General features: G+C 60.9%; 1 protein-coding gene across 2 annotated transcripts in view; it reads left to right on the plus strand.

Annotated features, from left to right (window-relative positions):
• RXRA (retinoid X receptor alpha) overlaps nt 1–17443 on the plus strand; it is a 96363-nt gene extending 78920 nt beyond the window's left edge. For both annotated transcript variants that reach the window (XM_081066870.1, XM_081066871.1), the window contains 6 exons: nt 5163–5332; nt 7895–8024; nt 8782–8914; nt 11231–11322; nt 11821–11926; nt 13544–17443. In XM_081066870.1, the coding sequence (XP_080922996.1) occupies nt 5163–5332; nt 7895–8024; nt 8782–8914; nt 11231–11322; nt 11821–11926; nt 13544–13691 (779 nt within the window). In that variant the 3' untranslated portion in view covers nt 13692–17443. The remainder of the gene's footprint in view (nt 1–5162; nt 5333–7894; nt 8025–8781; nt 8915–11230; nt 11323–11820; nt 11927–13543) is intronic.
• The last annotated feature ends 471 nt before the right edge of the window (nt 17444–17914 follow it).

Genomic DNA, 17914 nt, shown 5'->3' on the forward strand with positions numbered 1-17914 from the left:
CTGTTACAGGTGAGGAAACCGAGGCTGGCACCCAGGCAGTGGTGGGAGGGGCGGCTCAGGGCTGACGGGACCCCACCCCCTTGGACCAGTGAGGGGTGCTGCAGGCAGATAGCATCTGCTGTAGGGCAGTGGTGGGGCCTGCGCACACGAGCAGCCACCAGGGACTCGTTCCGCAGCATTCCGGGGGGAGGCGGCGGGGGGGCAGAGGCCCAGGTGGGAAATGCCGCTCAGGCCAGCCCTGCACCGGGCTGCCCGGGCCTGTCTGCCGGAGCGTGTGGTGGCAGGGCTTGGGGCGTGCAGGTGCTTCTGGTCTGATGGGGGAGGCAGGCCCTGTGCTTTGGGGTTCCCAGCCTGATGGGGAGACCTGGCCCCCACCGCGGGCGACACTGGCCCAGGCTGGAGGGGGCCATCCTGCTGCCCCCACCTCTCTGCTTCCTCCTCCAGGAAGGCCTCTCCCCGTTTCCTTCCTGCCTCCTTTGCTTCCTGTGCCCGTCTCCTGACTCTGAAGGACTGGGGTACGGAAACGGCAGTGTCTGGTGTGTGTGTGTGTGTGTGTGCGCGCGTACACACACACGCACGTGTGGCTCCACACATTTCTACTGTGAGAAGGAGCCCTGGCTGATTTCGCCCTGTCCCCTCTGGCAAGTGACTGCCCCTCGGGCCTGTTTCCTCATGTGCACAGTGGGGTCAGTGGAGGTTCCCCCACCCCGGGCTTGTTGGGAGGATTGTGGCAGGTGGTGGCGCCGCTGTGCCTGGCTGTTGGAGGGGTTGGACAGCAGTGACCACAGACGGCCTCTGTGCACGCGGCCGTGGGCGTCATGTGACCATTCGCCTTGCCTTAGATTGCATGCCTTAAGGGGAGGAAGGGCACATCCTCTGAGCTAGGGGGACCGTAACTTGCTGTGTGGCCTTTGTCAGGGCGCCTCTTCTCCTGGTCTCAGTTGCCCTGGCCTCTAGAAGAGGTGGTTGGGCCAGAGGCTTTTGGTGAAATTCAGTCTTGCCTTCCCCCTTGGGCCATATAAGGGACAGAGGAAGGTCCCAGCCACAGCAGTGCCCCAAGCAGAAGAGTCAGCAGGGCCAGGGCTCCCACCAACTGTGGGCACCTCATCCCACCTCCCCGCTTCCTGCTGGGCCCTGGGAGCCTAGAGGGGTGGCCCTGGGGTGGCAGCATCAGGATTGGCGTACTCTGGCTGAAGAGCTGCTGCTCCTCCTTGCGTCAGTGGGTCTTGTGATCGTGGGGACCCTGGTTGTGTTGGGAGTTGAATCCCCTTCCAGGGCATGTGTTTGGCTGCTGGTGGGGGGAGGGCCGGGCTTCGTGGGGATCCCCAGCTTCCTGTGCCCGGCACACTCAGGGCTGGATGGTAACGAGGGCCTGTCTTCCCAGACGCCTCCTGTCTGAGGCTTCCCGGCGCCAGCAGAATGTAAGTCAAACATAACTTCATCTAGAAGGTGATGGAGCTGGCAGAGCATAAATCCCGGTTCTCTCCTGCCCCCTCCGCCGTCTATAAATAAAACCATAATATTTATAATGACACTGCTCAGAGCTGCCGGGCCCTTGGCGGCTTCAAAGTGCTTTTGCAAAGCCTCCGCTAATTAATTCTTGGCCGCCCCAGAGGAGGCAGGTGTGAGGAACCCTCTCCTGCCCACCCGGGTGCTGCTGCCACCCCCAGGGCCACCCTCGGTGAGCTCAGGCTCCCTGCGCCCAGGGACTGTCTGTGGAGAGGGAGGAAATGCCCATAACCGGGCCACACTGGGGAGCATGGGAGCGGGAGGCGCGGTGACAAAGCTGCGAGCATCTGTAGGGCACCTCTTCGTGGACCCAGCCTAAGGCCGGTGCTGTCACTCCCGTTCTAGGGCTGAGGCAGCTGGAGCACGGTGGCTGGGGACTGGCCGGGGGCCGCACCGCTGTCGGAGGCAGAGCAGGGTCTGGGCACCTGGGGCTGTCTGACTCAGAGCTTGCCACTAAGCTGCCCACGGTCCTGAGAGCTCAGCCATGCGCCTTGGGCTGTCTGGGCCTCAGTTTCCCTCCCTGGTAAAATGAGGTGGTGGAGCTAAACCACGTGCGTCTCAGCAGTGTCCTGGCTCTGCCCAGGGGACTGACCCTGGAGACCCCATCCTAAGGTCTCGGGGACACGGCCCCACCTGGGCTCTGGGTCCCTGTCACCCTGGTGTTGGCCCGTCTGTGTAGCTGCTTCCTGCTGGTGGGTTCTGCTGGCCTGTGACCCTGTCCACTGTGACAGAGGGTGACCCAGCACCCCCAGATGGAGGCGTTGGGAAGCCTGACTGGGGAGTCCTGCAGCCCAGCTGGCACCCACAACCCTGGTGGCGCCTTGCCCTCTGCTGCCAGCCTGTGCTCCCTACCTAGCCCCCACCTGCTGTCAGATTTTCCAGAATTGCCAGACTTGCAAAAACTTGGACTCGAGTCCTCCTGCCTGGCTCCCTGGCCCAGCTGGTGTGGTGCAGCCCGACCTTGAGTCTCACCATGTGGATGGAAAGTTCCTCGCTCGAATCAGTCCGTTGGGTGTTGGAGAGCGCAGCCCCTGGTATGGGGGCAGCTCTAACTAGCCATGTGTCCCCACAGGGAGGGTGCAGGGCCTGTCCTCAGAGAGCCCTGAGGTACCAGACGGGCACAGATGGGCCTGGCATCTCTGAATGGCCGTCGGTGGGGGCCCGGCAAGAAGTACTCGGCTCGGGGTGGTGGAGAGGTGTTGTGGGGACTGTAACAGCACTGTGGGTGGTGTGATGGGAGTGACGCTGATGTGGGGAGCCCCCAGCACCAGCAGGGAGCCCTCGACCCCAGGCCTGGAGGAGTGAGGGGACGTGGGCGTGGAGAGCCTGGGGGAGGGCTGTTCACTGGGGTCAGCGCCCTTCAGGAGGACGTGGCTGTGGAGAACCGTGGTGGGGCAGGGTGGGCACCAGAGCCATGGCACCCCCTGCCTCCTCCCACCCTCCTCTCTCCAGCTGGTTCCTTGCATTGGCCAAACCCTTCCAGAAACCAAGGGGGAAGGGGCCTGATGAGGCTGCCCCAAGCTCAGGCCCTTGGAGCCAGGGCAAGGCGTGGGTCTGGAGGCGCAGTGGTGATCCCATGACAGCCAGTGTCTGAAAGAATGAGGGACTGTGTCTGCCCCACAGAGATGTCCTGGGGGAGGATGAGCCCGTCTGAGGCCCAGGGAGCAGTAGTGCTTGGGAGCCCCCTGAGGGCCGGCACCTTCTCGCCCTCTGGAAGCCACTGTGCTGTGCATGGGACCAGGAATGAGGAGGGGGTGTGAGGAGAACGCTGCCGGGCTGCGGCTCGGAGCTGCTGTGGGGTGGGAAACCTGGGGTGAGTCCGAAATAGAAGGAGAGCCAGGTGGGCTTGGGTCTGGGTGGAGGGAGGGAGCCTCTGGCTGGCCTGGTGGGCATCCTCGGGAGGCCTGAGCCCCCTCGCTGAGCACCCACCGCCAGGGCTGGCGGGAGGCCGGGTCGTGTGCCAGCGCCTGTAGCTGTCGGTGTCAGCCGAGCTGAGCGTGCTCCTGGGTGAGAGTGGGAGTGGGGGCTGCAGATTTGGCTTCCTGCATGTCCGTCCCTGGGGTCCCCAAGGAGCAGGCCACTTACCAGGGCCTCTCACATGCACCCAGGGGGCAGCATGGTCACCAGGGGGATGACCGGGGTGGCTGCCACATGGCCTGGGCCGAGCAGGGTGGGCCAGGGGCTTTTCCCTCCCCCTCACCCCGTTGCAGTGTGGCCCAGTGAGGTCTGTCCTGGAGGGCAAGGCTGGAAGTCAGGGTCTCTTCCATGTCGTGAGGGCCAGCAGCTCCCAGTTCTTAACAGCCCTGGTATTTCCTGCAGAGAGCGAGCCGCCATGCCTCTGGGGTGCTGTGGGGGGACCCAGGTCTGGCCTGGGGGGCTCTCCCAGCTCAGGAAGATCTCCATGTCCTACTAGGAGCCTTGTGGACTGTCCTGCTCCTCCCAGGGGTCTGCAGCTCTAGCGGGGGGCTGGGGGCTGTTTCTAGGCCCCTCCCCCCAGTGGAATGGGCCTGTGCACAGAAGTTTCCATGCAGCGCTCTGCAAGTTGCCTCGCCCGAATGCCCACTCTTGTGGAGTCCCCAGGGACCCTGCGGGGCCTTGTCTGGGGTGTGGGGGCTGAGGACCCGGCCCTGAGGAGGCCGTGGTGCCCTGGATACTTGGTGGGGGGCATCGGGACAGCTTCTCTGGCCCAGCAGAGCACGACCCAGGAGACGCAGCCCTGACACAGTTAGTTCAGGCTCTACTGGTGCCGTGCAGGCAGCCCCTCCAGCCCCACACCAGGCCGCAGCCATGGCTTCTCCCCTCTGCCGACTCCCCCACTCCTCCTGCGTCCAGGGTCCTTGGTGCCCCCATCAGCGAGGAGGGGTGCGGACGTGGGACCCCCCTCGGGTGCTCCAGGTGGGCTTCCTGACCTGCCTCTGGTTCACTGTTGATTAGACCTGCTGGGCGACCTCAGGAGGTCCCAGCCCCTTTTGGGAAGTCTGAGGTCTGTGAACACCCAGCATGGGGTGCCCTGGCCTCCTTGGCCCTCCTCCCACATGGGTCTCCTTGGGGACAGAGTTGAAGTGAACCCATCCATGTCTGCTTCCTCTCATCAGCTTCTCTTCCTGGGCTCCCAGAATCCCGGCCACCCCGATTCACCCATTTGCTTAGTCCTCCATCCTGCTGTGCCCCCCCCCCCCCCCCGCCGCCCCCAGGTCGAGCATCTGTGCTCTGGCTCTGGGCCTTCGCACATGCCACCTCCTTTGTTTGCACTGTTATTCCTGTTTTTCCTGCTCCTTTAGTGTCATTGCCCCTTCTTCTGGGAAGCCTTCCTGGCTTTGCCTGAGTCCATAGCCCATCAAAGCCCTTCCCTCTCCATCTTGGGATCCGTGCTGAACCATCAGCTTCACTAGAGCCGGGCCCCATCTTCCCTGGCCTATGCCTAGCCTAGGTGGGACCTGGTGTGAACATTAGTTGAATAAATTAATGAGAGGCAGGCATGCTCTGTATTCTCAGAACGCACAGCCACTGAGAGGTCAGGCTTGGGACAGAGGCGAGGTCACCATCGGCTGGCCCTGGCAGGGACACTGGTGTTGTGGGCAGCGCTTGGCCCCTGTCAGAGGAGGGGCTGCCGGGGGAGCTGCGGGCTGACCCGCCACCTCCCCACATGGCAGCCGTGCAGGAGGAGAGGCAGCGGGGCAAGGACCGGAACGAGAACGAGGTGGAGTCCACGAGCAGCGCCAACGAGGACATGCCGGTGGAGAAGATTCTGGAGGCCGAGCTGGCTGTCGAGCCCAAGACCGAGACGTACGTGGAGGCGAACATGGGGCTGAACCCCAACTCGGTGAGTGCACCCCGCCCACGTGGCCTCCCCTGAGAACTGTTATTCTGGGGACTGTTGGCCCTGGTGAGCGCCCCCCGTGGGAGACCCCAGCTGTTGGGAGCCCTGCTGAGGAGGTGGGTGTGCAGTCGTGCCCCGTCCGTGGGTGGGGGACGTTGTGATTCCTTGACTCAAAGCCAGGACTTTGTCCTTATTGTCATGCTGCGTGTTGTCTCTGGCCCCTGGTCCAGCTGGGTGTCAGGGGTCCTGTATCTGCCCCGGGCTTGCCAGTAGCATCGTGTCTGGACTTGACGTGTGTCTCCCACGTGGTTTCTGGGCTGGGACCAGAGCCCTGTGGCCGGCCCCGTACAGCCTGTCCAGGCTGCCTCTGAGGTCACCCTGGCACCTCTCCCTCCATTCTCGCCCGGCTCACAGTGGACCCTGCGTGTCCACACCCCAACCCCAGGGCCTGGCACATGCTCCTCCTGCTGCTTCCTCTGCAGGCTTCAGTCTTGGCTAAGGTGTCACTTGCTCAGGGAGCCCCTTTCCCCTAGGGCCTGCTGTGCCCCTGCCCAAGTGGGCCTGGCCCGGTAGGTGGGCTCAGAGCCCTGATCTCCCCTCACGGCCCTTAGCATGTGGTGATCTCATGTCAGTGTGTGTGGTGACTGAAGGCCCCCTCCTCGCCGTGAGGCTGGGCTGGCGTCCTCGCTGCTCCTCGCTGCCCAGCTCTGGCAAGGACAACGGCCCTGACCTGAGGGTGGCTGCTTGAGATGACCCTCACCCCAAGTTTAAGAGTGTGGGGTCCCCTCTGATATGCCCACAAGACTGCCGCAGGCTGAGGCCCCGATGGCTGGGTGCCAGGCCAGCCCTGCTTCCTGTGCTCTGATAGGACTCCCAGTCACGAAACCTTGGGCCCTGGAGGTGCTGGGCTCACCTCCTCTGTCCCGGCGAGGGGAAGGGCGCCAGATGGGAGGGTTTCATGATTGAGCAGAAACTCCAGAAGAAAAATCAGGAGATCGGCCAAGGGTTGCCAGCGTCTAATTTTGTCAAGTAAGGACATTATTTAGAAATAGCAAGCGTGGCATTTGCTCTCCTTGGTTTCAGAGCAGGCGAGGTAGTTGAGGCTGCAAAGGCAGGTGGCCGGTGGGGTGGGGGCCTCCACCGGGTGGCCCCGTGGTTCCACAAAGAGCACTGCCGTCTGGCGTCTGACCTAATGCTGCATGCAGCTTCCTGTGGGTTGGCGTGGGTCCGCCTCTGGACGGCTCCTTAGGCCCCTTCCCTGCGATGGCCCAGGAGGGGCAACTCACGCAGCATCACGCATGGCAGCTGGTACCTCTCTAGCCCGGGGGAGCCTTGAGCCTCTGCCGGAGGAGGGCAGTCCTACTATCATCTCCAAGGACAGCAACTGTCCTTCCTGCTCAGGCACAGGGTGGGAGCTCATTGAACATTTGCTGTCGGATGAGGCCCATTTGTTTGAGTGAGAATCAAAGCTCAGAGCAGTTGAGTGTTTACTAGAGGCCACACAGCGTGATGGAGCAGGGAGGGCCGGAGCCCCTCCCAGCTCCTCCGCACAGGGGAGCCCCCTCCAGCCCTTACCTCCTGTGCAGGGCACACCAGTCACCCGCAGCTGCAGCCCCCATGTCCTGTCTTCACCCGTCCCAGAGGCACAGCAGACATGTGAGCTGTGTGTCCACCTGGGAGAGCCCTCAGCCGGCCCTTCGTGCAGCCTGGAGTGTTTAGACTGCGCGTTGCTTATGGGCAGAGAGTTTCTGTCAGGGACGCTTTCCAAGGCCTTTCTTCCATGAGGAGCACCGGTCACTGGACAGTCCCCTTCTGGCTAGAAGTTTCCGGAAGGGCCTCTGTTGCCATTCTGTCTGTGTCCCACCTTTGCCTCTGGTAGGAAGACAGCACAGGAGCAGCCAGGACCGCCCAGTGGCTGGGCCACCGTGCCCGCCGGAGTACACTACCGTCCCAGCACCCAGCCCACGTGCCGGCTTCCTTGTCTGTGGCACAGGGCACCAGCCCCCTGCGGTGGGACTAAATGGGTCACGGGGTGGATGACCTTCCTGTGGCTGCTGTCATGCCCACGAACTGAGTGCTTAAAACAACCCAGATGTAGTACCTCACTCTTCTGGACATCAGCCCCACGGGGTAAAGTCTGGGTGTCAGCAGGGCTGCTTCCTCCCGGGGGAGCACCCCTTCCGGGCCTTTCCCAGGGCTGGAGGCCTCCACGCCCTTTGGCTCGTGGCCCCTTCCTCCAGCTTCGAGGCTGCAGTGTCTTCTCTCCTCCGACCTCTGCTCCGTCCTCACGCCTTCTCTCTGACTCTGACCTCCTGCTCCCCCTAGTAGGGACCTTGTGATGCCACGGGGCCCACCGCTCCATCCAGGGTCGTCTCCCGTCTCAAGGTCGCTAACTCGGTCAGCTCTGCCAAGTCCCTTTGGCCGCGTGAGGTCACCTAGTCACAGGTTCTGGGGATTCGGACGTGGGAGTCTTTGGGGGCTGTTATTCAGCTCCCCCTGGGCAGAGCAGGGCCTGGTCTGGGCTGTCCACGTGGTACTCATTGTGGTGCCCCCTCCCTCACCTAGCCCAATGACCCTGTCACCAACATTTGCCAAGCGGCGGACAAGCAGCTCTTCACCCTCGTAGAGTGGGCCAAGCGGATCCCGCATTTCTCTGAGCTGCCCCTGGACGACCAGGTCATCCTGCTGAGGGCAGGTGAGTGGCCGGGGCTGGCGGGACTGGTGGGTCATCGAAGAGTCACACTGACTCACTGTGTGCCAGGGCCCTGCCGCTCCCTGGGCCTGTGTCCCCGCTGGTCCAAGGGGGCTCATTCTTGCTGTGTAGGCGTGTAGTCAGGATTAGATGGGATGATCCATGAGCTACTGTCAGCCACGAAGCCAGAACCTTCCACGTGCTCGGGAGTGGTGGCTATGAAAATGACTGCTCTTATTGAAGATGGCTTCATGTTATCCCACTTAAAGGAGTCAGTAAAACACTCTAGCCCTTTTCCTAACCCTTTGATGCCTCCCCTGGTTTGTCTGTGCTCCGAGAACGAGAGTGTCGAGTTGGTCTGCGGCTCTAACACAACTTGTTTCAGTGGAGTGATTTGCTATTTTGTGCTGTTCCACGTTGCACACGTTGGTCTCTTGAGTTTGCTCTCAGGACCACACTGGCTGTCCGTGGACGTCCCGGAGAATTGTGGGAGCGCACCTGTGCGCGCAGTGGCACAAGCCTCCTGCACTTGCAGAAGGAGCGTTCCCTGGGCCCACGAGTGTGGGAATGCCTGGGTTAAACAGCCAGAGCTGTTCTGTGCGGGACTTCTCAGGGCCTTCGCTATGTTGCGTGCTCTGTGGCAGAAAGAGGTGCTGAGAACCTCTTTCCTGTGGAGCATTTCGTGGGGATGGCGTGCCATGGAACGTACTGTGGGAACTCTGGCTAGGGACCGCCGAGTGACCGTGTGTCCCCCCACCAGGCTGGAACGAGCTGCTCATCGCCTCCTTCTCACACCGGTCCATAGCCGTGAAGGATGGGATCCTTCTCGCCACCGGGCTCCACGTCCACCGGAACAGCGCCCACAGCGCAGGTGTGGGCGCCATCTTTGACAGGTGGGGTGGCCCTCAGCCACATTCATGTCGGGCTTAGTGTTTGCCTGTTTGTGAAGGTTATAAATGCGGGAAGTAGAGAAAAGCCAAAGGACAAAGACGAACCCTTCGAAGTCCAGCATCCAGGGATACTCGGCAGCCACTAACATTTGAGTTTATTTCCCTCCACGTCTTTTCTTAAACTCCTGCCTAGGGGAAGGAAGGCTGCACTCTTTAAAAAGCACCATTGGCTTATGTCGTGGATCCGGTTATACCGTGTCCTTTTTGACCTTGTAAAAGGAATGCGCTTCGCTGCGTTGTAGACTCTCAGGGGCTGTGGCTGGGGAGCGTCACAGCCCACGTGTGCCTGGGGTGGCCACCTGTGCCTGGCTGTGCCACTCGCAGCACCTTCCCGATCTCTGCACCCCCCTCCGCCGAGGGCAGCACTGGTCGCACAGCAGGCCCACGCCCAAGGCTGGTGGCCTGTCTCCATTCAGGTTGCTCCAGGAACCCAGCCCACTTGCACGTCCCCAGGCGAGCTGGACAGCAGCTGTCCGTCCTTGTCTCTGCTGGCTCCTCCAAGCCCAGAGGGCCCGCGGCAGGCCTGGGCCTCCTGGGACCCGGCTATCGCTTCAGCCAGCTGGAGTGGGCAGGCTGAGAGGGGTGTCACAGGTCCCTTGGGTGGGGGGCTACAGCACAAGAGTTGTGAATGAGAAGGGGCAGGCCATGGGGAAGGGTCCACGGCAAGCCCCTGAGTGTGGGAGCCCTGGAGATGGACAGTCCCCCACTTACCCACAGGCAGGGAGGAATAATTGCAGGAAACGTGCTGTGGGCTGGTTCAGCTAGGACGCAGGAGCAGGCCCCTGAGCTCCCTGGTATGTGCCAAGTGCAAAAGGGCTTTGTGGCCACGGACCGCAGGCAGCCTGGCTTAAACAGTGCATGTCTGTGCTGCAAGACTGCTCAGGGCCTTTCACAGGCTGATGTACCATGGTGCCACCAAAGGGGGCGGTAGGTGCAGCATTTGTCACCCACAGATGCAGCCTTTAGAGCAGGGGTGACCAAACTGTTTTCAGCGTTTTTCACCAAGGGTCATATGCAGTGGAATACACACACAGCCGGGCTACTCTCTCGAGGTGAAGTACGTATTGCCTCACCTGGTTTATTTAAGTACACTAAACATATTTTTGGAATTTGCTGCGGGCCAATTAACAATGGATTGCGAGCCGTAGTGTGGACATCCCTGCTTTAGAACGTGCGCCCCTCTGGCATCTGCTTCAACATTGCAGCCCCAGCCATGCCCCCAGCTGACAGCTCTGTGGTCCAGCACCTAGAGAGGTGACAGTTCTGGAGGCCGCGGGTTCTGTCCCCTGGGTCCCAGAACAGCTGTGGAGAGGCCCAGTTTTTCCTTGCCCTTCACGTGAACGGTTCTCTGCCCCACCTCTCTGCAGTCCGCCCTCTGCCCACGAGCAGATGGCCCAGAGGTCGAGTGACGTCTGAGCCCGTCCCCTCCCACCCCGTCCTCTCGGCCACGTGAATCTTTTCTCAGGCTGCAAGTACGTCCCTCCCCAGCTTGCAGAACCTCGGGGGCTCCCCTTGGCTCACAGGGAGAAGCCTGGGCTCCTCAAGGGGACTGTCCAGGCCTCACCTGGGCCGCCTTCCTTTGCTAACCTGGGGCCCGACCTCCCTATCACTTGCCACTTTGTCAAATTTTGGGCTGGTGGGTGGGCAAATGGGTTTGGGGATCTCAGGCCACGTGGGTTGCTGTAAATAGTCCAGGGGGTCCAGGAGGCTGCCACGCGCAGGGGGCTCCAGGGAGGGCTGTCTGCTCTGACAAGGACCCATGGGTTGCTTTCCCTCTTGGAAGTAAATGGCTGGTGACAAGAAGTAGAACATAGCCCCCTCTGGTGGCCGGGCAGGACCTGGGAAGGCCACGTCCTGGGGAACGGCTCTCCCGTGGACTGAGGGGAGTGGTTGGGACTGGAACCCGAGGGCTGTGCCTCAGGCTGTCCCGTTGGTCTGCTGCTGAGTGTCCAGGGGCAGGGACTTGGCCCCGATTCCAGGCCCCTGGCTCACCTTGGCTTGGCTGTCACGAGGCCCCTCCGTAGTCTGCAGGGTCCCAGAATAAAATTCCACATACAGACCCTCTCCAGGCAGAGGAGAGAGCCCACCCTGGTGTGTGGCAGATGTTGGACCTGTCTTGGCAGCCCCTGTTTGGCCTTGCCCTCTCAGGGACCGTGTGGCGTCACACTGGGCTCCCTGAGACCTGTGGGTATTTCTGGGGGGCCCTGGCGAGGGGTGCAATTTGCTGTGGGCCTTGTGACTCGCCTGCTTCCTCTGCAGGGTGCTGACGGAGCTGGTGTCCAAGATGAGGGACATGCACATGGATAAGACAGAGCTGGGCTGCCTGCGTGCCATCGTCCTCTTCAACCCCGGTACGGCCTGCGCCCAGTGGTCTGCACAGGGCTCGTCCTCCCGCCCCGCTCAGGGCGCACGGCCGCCTGGAGGTGTCTCCTGTTTACAGTGGGGAATGGCTGTGCCGCCTTCTCCTGGCCCTTTGAGGGTCCCACAGTGGGCCCTGCACGCCTCGGGGCTCCGTGAGCCATGCTTGACCTTAGTGGTCTGGTGAGGCCTCTGTGGGGCTTTTGGGCTCTGCTGTCCAAAGCACAGCAACACTTTGCACCGGACTCCCCATGAGCTTCCAGTGCCAAGGGTCTGGAGCCTGGACAATCCAGGCGGTGTTAATGAGGGGCAGACCTGCCCTGGGTACCATGGGACCAGCCTGTGCCCCATCTTGGGTGCTGCATAGGAGGGGACCTTCTAGGAGCTGCGGCCTCGGCCTAGCCAGGGGCTGTGGGGAGCTAACCTGAGTGCCCAGGTCCCCAGGCAGCTTCCTGGGTGACGGGCTCTGACCAGCTGCCCCTTCTTCACAGACTCCAAGGGGCTCTCGAACCCGGCCGAGGTGGAGGCGCTGCGGGAGAAGGTGTATGCGTCCCTGGAGGCCTACTGCAAACACAAGTACCCCGAGCAGCCAGGAAGGTGAGTGCTGGCCCCCGAGGCCTCGCGTCCAGGCCCCTGCCCCGGGCAGACTGCCTCTAGCCCTTTAGCTACTTTCGTGTGAAAGTAGCTCAAGTGGCGCCCCTCCTGGAGCACCTGGCATGTCCTGAGCGAGGATGGGGTGCTCTCAGGGCCCCAGGGCACACACGCTGTCACGCACTTTCCTTAGCCCCACCAAACACGTGGCCCAGCGCCATCACACAGTAGGTGCTTTGTAGATGATATAAGGAAGGCTGTGCTTTCACCCACTCCCAAGGGACTCACTAGAGGCAGGGCCTTGGGGTGCTCAGCCCTGGCAAGGACAGATGCCAGCACGTAGTAGGTGCTTTGTGAAAAGTCTGCAGAGTGGACAGATGGCCGTGGTCCCAGTGTCCAGCTTGCCTCTCCTGCCCACCTGACTGGGCCCCAGAAGGGCTGGGATCATTTCATCTCTGGGTCCACAGTGCTGGGAGCACAGTAGGTGTCCAGGACAAAGGGAGTTGTCAGTGGCTTCATGGCTTTCCAAGGCTGTTGTCTTGATTCTACCCTCTCCCTCCAGAAGGGCATCTCCTGGGTGGAGGGCGGGGGGGTGGCAAGGAGAGCAGGAGCCCCTCTCCCTGCCCACCAGCTGGCACACACATGGTTAACTGTCGGATCGCTGCTCAGCCCTCATCTGGTTTGGTTTAAAGTGAAACTTCCCGGATGGAGGACAGAGGACGGGACAGAGAAGCAGGCCTGCTTGTTTTTCCTGGCTCCCCGCCTCAGCCATCTCGCTAGCTCAGCAGAAAACAGCTCGCTCTCTGGCTCCACTCCAGGCGCGAGGCTGCGTTTTTGCCTAGAAAATACGGGTCATGCGGCAGCCAACCACAGGGCTTTTGCTCCTGAAATACAGACATTGTTAATAATTAATGAGGTCCCACAGCCCTGCAGCCCCCCCGAGGGTCTCTGTAGAGAGACCCGGGCAGCATGTGGTAGAGGGGGGCTTGGGGCAGATGCAGACATTTCTGGAGGGACATCTGGCCGAGTCCCCACATGGCACGTTTCTCCTCCAAGAGCCCACCAATCATTTTCCCCTCTCCTCCCCCACCCGGGGTCCTCCGAAGAAACTCCCCAAAGGGTGGGCAGGGCCTGAAGGGGTGTCCTGTGCTCAGGGCCCAGCTCCAGTAGACCTATTTCTGGGGAAGGGGTGCAGCTGGCACAGGGCATGGGGGTGCCGATGCTTTGAGAAGGGGCCTGCTCCTCTGCAGCTCTCTCCCCTGCATAAAATCCTGCCGTGGTTCCCTTTTGCCCTTGGAGAAGGCCCATCTATTTTAACTTTCCCACAAAGCCCTATTCAGCCTGCCCCAGCCTGGCGCTGTCTGCCCACTGGCCCTTCGTCCCAGGTCTTCACCCTGTGGGTCTTCTTTTGGGGTCCTCGTGCCCACCCTGTGTTCTCCTGCCGTCAGGCGCTGCCCTGCTCTGCTTCTGCTGCCTGAGGGGACCTTTTTCCCTCCAAGGCTCAGCTGGGCAGGTGTCAGCAGGTTTGAGGAGATCGGACGTGAGAATCGGTCGCATCCCCAGGAGGTAGCCAGGCGCTGGGGAGAAGGGTGGCACGGCCCACTCATGCCCGCTCTCCCGCAGGTTTGCCAAGCTGCTGCTGCGTCTCCCAGCTCTGCGGTCCATCGGCCTCAAGTGCCTGGAGCACCTCTTTTTCTTCAAGCTCATTGGGGACACGCCCATCGACACCTTCCTCATGGAGATGCTGGAAGCTCCACACCAAATGACTTAGGCCCGCAGCCTGGCCGCCCCGCCTGGCCGCCGGATGCTCTCCTCAGCCAGCCCCGTCCCTGCCCCTTCTCTGCCTGGCCTGTTTGGACTTTGGGGCTCAGCCTGTCACTGCTAAGCCTAAGAGATATGTTGCCACCCTCGTTATTTTCATACTACTTGTTTTTGGACCCTGCCGGGCAGTGGCTTTCCCAGGGCAGCAGCTGAAGTGGCAAGGACTGGTGTGACCCCAGCCAGGCCCATCAGGCTCTCCTAGGGGAGCTCAGGGCGGCTCGCGGGGTCTCAGGCCCCGGTTCCTGGAGCTATGGCAGGCAGGAAGGGCGGCTTTGTGTGGGTCACTGTTGTCGCTGTTTTTCCAATCTCCCGTGCGGATCTCCTGTTGGGAGTGACCCCCTTTGCCTCTTGTTAGTGCCAGTGCCCGGCCAGCCCGGCTCCACCCATGGTCAGGAGGAGGGGACTGGTGGGGGGCTGGTGTTTCGTTGTGAAAAAACCCATCTGCTCCCTAGGAAGACAAGCGGCTCGGGGGCCGGCTGGCTTCCCTTCCCTCACAGAGAAGGGTGAACAGACCCTTTTTCCAAAGATGACCTGCGATTTTGCCCCCGAGCCAGTCAGAACAGGAGCTGACCTCTGTGCAGGGTTTTGGGGCGGCCTCAAGGCTGCAGGGGCTGGGGTTACCCCCCGCACCTCAGTTTTCTCTGTGCACCGTCTTCCTTTCAGCTTCGTTCCCCATGGGGTCTCGTCCAACCCAGGGTCACTGGACTGCAGTGCCTGGCATTTTCTCAGCCCCATATCTTCTCTTTCAGTCTAGGAGGAGGGCTGAGGCTAGCCCTGCTTCCCAGAGGGCTCACCTCCTGGTCTCGGCCTTCCCGGAAGTGCTGGCCATGCCAGGTGGGCTCTGCTGACCTCTCCTGGGTAGTGGTGGCCCCCGGGGAGATCCACAGGGATGGGAGGGGAGGAGGGCTGCTTTCCCAGAGAGTCTCAGTCTCTGGGCACATGTGGAGGGAGGCAGGAGGCGTCGAGAGCCAGAGGGACTTGTGGGCACAGAAGGCCGGCGGGGAGGGGCAGGTGGCGCTACAGCCTGGATCTCCATAGAAAGACCCCCTTCCCTGGCTCTCTGTTCTGTCTAGAAGACTCGTGGGATGAGAAGCCATTGAGGGCCTGGAGCTTGCCCCTCTTGGAAATAGCCAGCCAGGCTGTTGTCTGAGAATGGAGCTCCGTCTAACACCTGCTCTGGTTGGGGGCACCCCGTTCAGCCTAGCACCCACTTCTGTAGCATTTTGATCCAACCTAGGGGGTATGGGGTGTCTCAGGATGGACTGGCCTTTTTGCATTGTAAGCCCTCCTTTTGGTCTGAGTACTTTCCATTTTCACGCCTCACACCCCAGGAACCCACCAGCATTTATCAGTAATGGGGGCCTGAATAGGGATGATGGGGTGTTGCGGGATGTGGGGAGGGGTTCTGTCTGCTCAGCCCGAGGGCATGCTGGGCGGGGTGTGTGTGTGGGGGGGCACTGCCTTCCCCAAAGTCTGTTTCCCCAGATGGTGCAGGGGTACCCTGGGCAGGGGTTTCCTCAGACGCCCCTGGGGCTGGGCAGGGAGAGGCAGGCCTGCAGGCCTCAGGGGGAAGACGGTGTCCATGCTCTGCCTCCCAGAGTCCCCTGCCTGAGCTGAGCGTGCGGTACCTGAGTGGAGGCTAGAAGGCTGCACACATACCCTCTTTGGCTGGCCGCCCCGCCACATGGACACTTTGTGCACGGGCTGCGGCGTGCCAGGGCCTGCCCAGCTGTCCCTCCGCCCAGACTCTCCCCGAAAGTTTCGGCAGCCTTTGGGGTCATGGTTGTGACAGGCAGTGATGCAGGCACTCTCAAGGTACACCCTTTCGGGGTCCTCCCAGTAGTGGGAATGTTAAACTGCCCCACACCCCAAAATCCTGGTGCCTTCTGCAGCCACACACGGCCCATCGTGTAGCCCAGCCCCTCCTGGGCCCCTGGGCCCCTTGGGAATGTGGGTGGCTCCAGTGGAGAAAACCCAGGATGGGGGCCCGTTGTTGGGGGCTTGGCTTCTTGAGAATGTCACCATCACGGCCCTGGCTGGCAGGCTTTAAACACTGAGGCCTCCAGGCCACCACCTCCCGAAGCCAGGAGTCCGGCCCCTCTGGCCTGCTCAGCGCCCCCTGCACCGCAGCGTCTTAGCTCCTGGGAGCCAGCCGCCCTTCCCCTTCTCATCAGTCTGCTGTCGTCATTATCATACTTGCAGTGCTGTTTGTTTGGAAAAGTGATATGTGGGGAAATGGCACATTACTCAGTAGAAAGATAGAGTTTTTATTTAACCAGATCTTTAGTAGTATTACCAATCTGGTTCAATTAAGGTGATTTTGTTGTAATTATTATTATTATTTTGGTGGGACAATCTTTAATTTTCTAAAGATAGCACTAACATCAGCTTGTTAGCCGCCCGTGCCCGTCCCTGCCTCAGCCCGCCCGACACCTCCTGGGCCCCAGGTCTGCTGGTGCCCCCAGCAGTTTCCTCAGCCGTGTCACCTCCGCACTCTGATATCTACCCGGGGCTCCCGTGGCTGAGGAGCGAAGATGACCACAGGCTGTGTTTGGAAAGTGTTGGCAAAGCCGGGCTCTGGCTTGCACCCCCACCCGTGGACGCTGGCCGGCCTGCGACAGTCAGCGAGATGGCCCCTTGGCAGCCGCTCGTCACCTGGAAGCATGCAGTCTCCAGGGACGACGACCCCTCACTCTGGGTTTTCCAAGTCTCAGCGTTCCCAGTGGATTCGGGCTGGCGGGCTGGAGGCCAGGCTGGGGCTCCCTTCTCTGTGGGGCCCTTGGAGCGCCTGGCCGGAACATGCAGCCGGTGGGTAATCAGCTGATGTTGTCCCCATCATGGAATTCGGGCACATGGCGTGGTCCCGGCCACGCAGGTGTGTGGGTGTGAAATGTACGTGCTGAACGGAAACTGCACAGAGCTACACGCTGTGGACAGCACACGAACAGCAGTTCCCAGCGTTTTGTGTTTATTTTTAATCAAGACTATTTTTTTCTGTTTTCCTATCAATTTGCTTCATGTAAGCAAGTACATAAGGACCCTTCCTTTGGTGAAATCCGGGTTCGAATGAATATCTCAACGCGAGGAAATGCATCTATTTTAAGATGCTTTGGAGCAAACAGCTTTCGCAGTTCCCAATCCTTAGCCATGCCTTAGCCGGGACGCGTAGCTAACACTTCAGAGGATGACAAATAGAGAGAGTAAAGATAAGAGAAAATGTCTAAAGCATTGGGAAAGGTAAAAAAAAAAAAAAAATCTATTTTTGTACAAATGTAATTTTATCCCTCATGTATGCTTGGATGATACCGCGAGAGGGTGGGGGCTGGTTCTGTTTCTGCTTCTAGAGGTTGAGGTGAAAGCGTTCTCAGTGACACGTGGGGACGTGAGACAGCAGAGAGCGGGGTCCTGGTGACACGGCACACAGGCGTTGTGACCCTGCTGCACAGAGATGTTCCCCGGGGGCCTGAAACTTTCAAGGGTTTTCTTCCCCTTTCGAGTAATTTCAACGGCCTCGCTCTGTTCACCCGCTGCCAGCGGCCCCTGCGACTGTGAAATCACTTCCCTCCGCGATTGTTCTCTACACCATGGGCCACAGGTGCCGGGGTTGACGGACAATGGTATTCAAATTGTGGGAAAGCAAAGGAAAACGTGAGAGGAGAAACAAAATATGAGCGTTTAAAAATACATCATCCTTCAGTTCTTGTCTGTTCTGGTGGTGTTTCCTGTTTGGGTCTGGAGCTCAGCCGCACAAGGGGGCTTCTTGGAGCTTCTGGGGCCCCAGAGACAGCCTGCTGCCCTCAACCTGACCTGGGCTGGGTCCACACAAGGTGCCTCAGCTGTCACCCAATTGGCAGTGGTGGTCAGTCTAGTGCAGGGGACCCCAGACAGGGCCGCCCTCAGCCACTGCTCTGCCACACAGCTCTGCCGAGAGCCTCTCTCTGGGGTCTGGGGCTGGTCCAGTGGTCTCCTGAGGACCCCTCAACATCTGTGGGCACTGGTAGAGCCCTCATGTGGCCGGCAGCCCTGCCCTGCGTCCACAATGGCTGGAGCTGGCAGGAGGCTGACACAGCCCCAAGTGAAGGACGTCATTGAACTGCCCCGCTAATAACCAAGGGAATGACATCCATCTGCTCTGTCCTGTGATAAGTGCCTTTGTCTCCGCGCGGTCCAGGG

Source organism: Rhinolophus hipposideros (assembly GCF_964194185.1).
Source record: "Rhinolophus hipposideros genome assembly, chromosome: 11".
Classification (NCBI taxonomy): Eukaryota; Metazoa; Chordata; class Mammalia; order Chiroptera; family Rhinolophidae; genus Rhinolophus; species Rhinolophus hipposideros.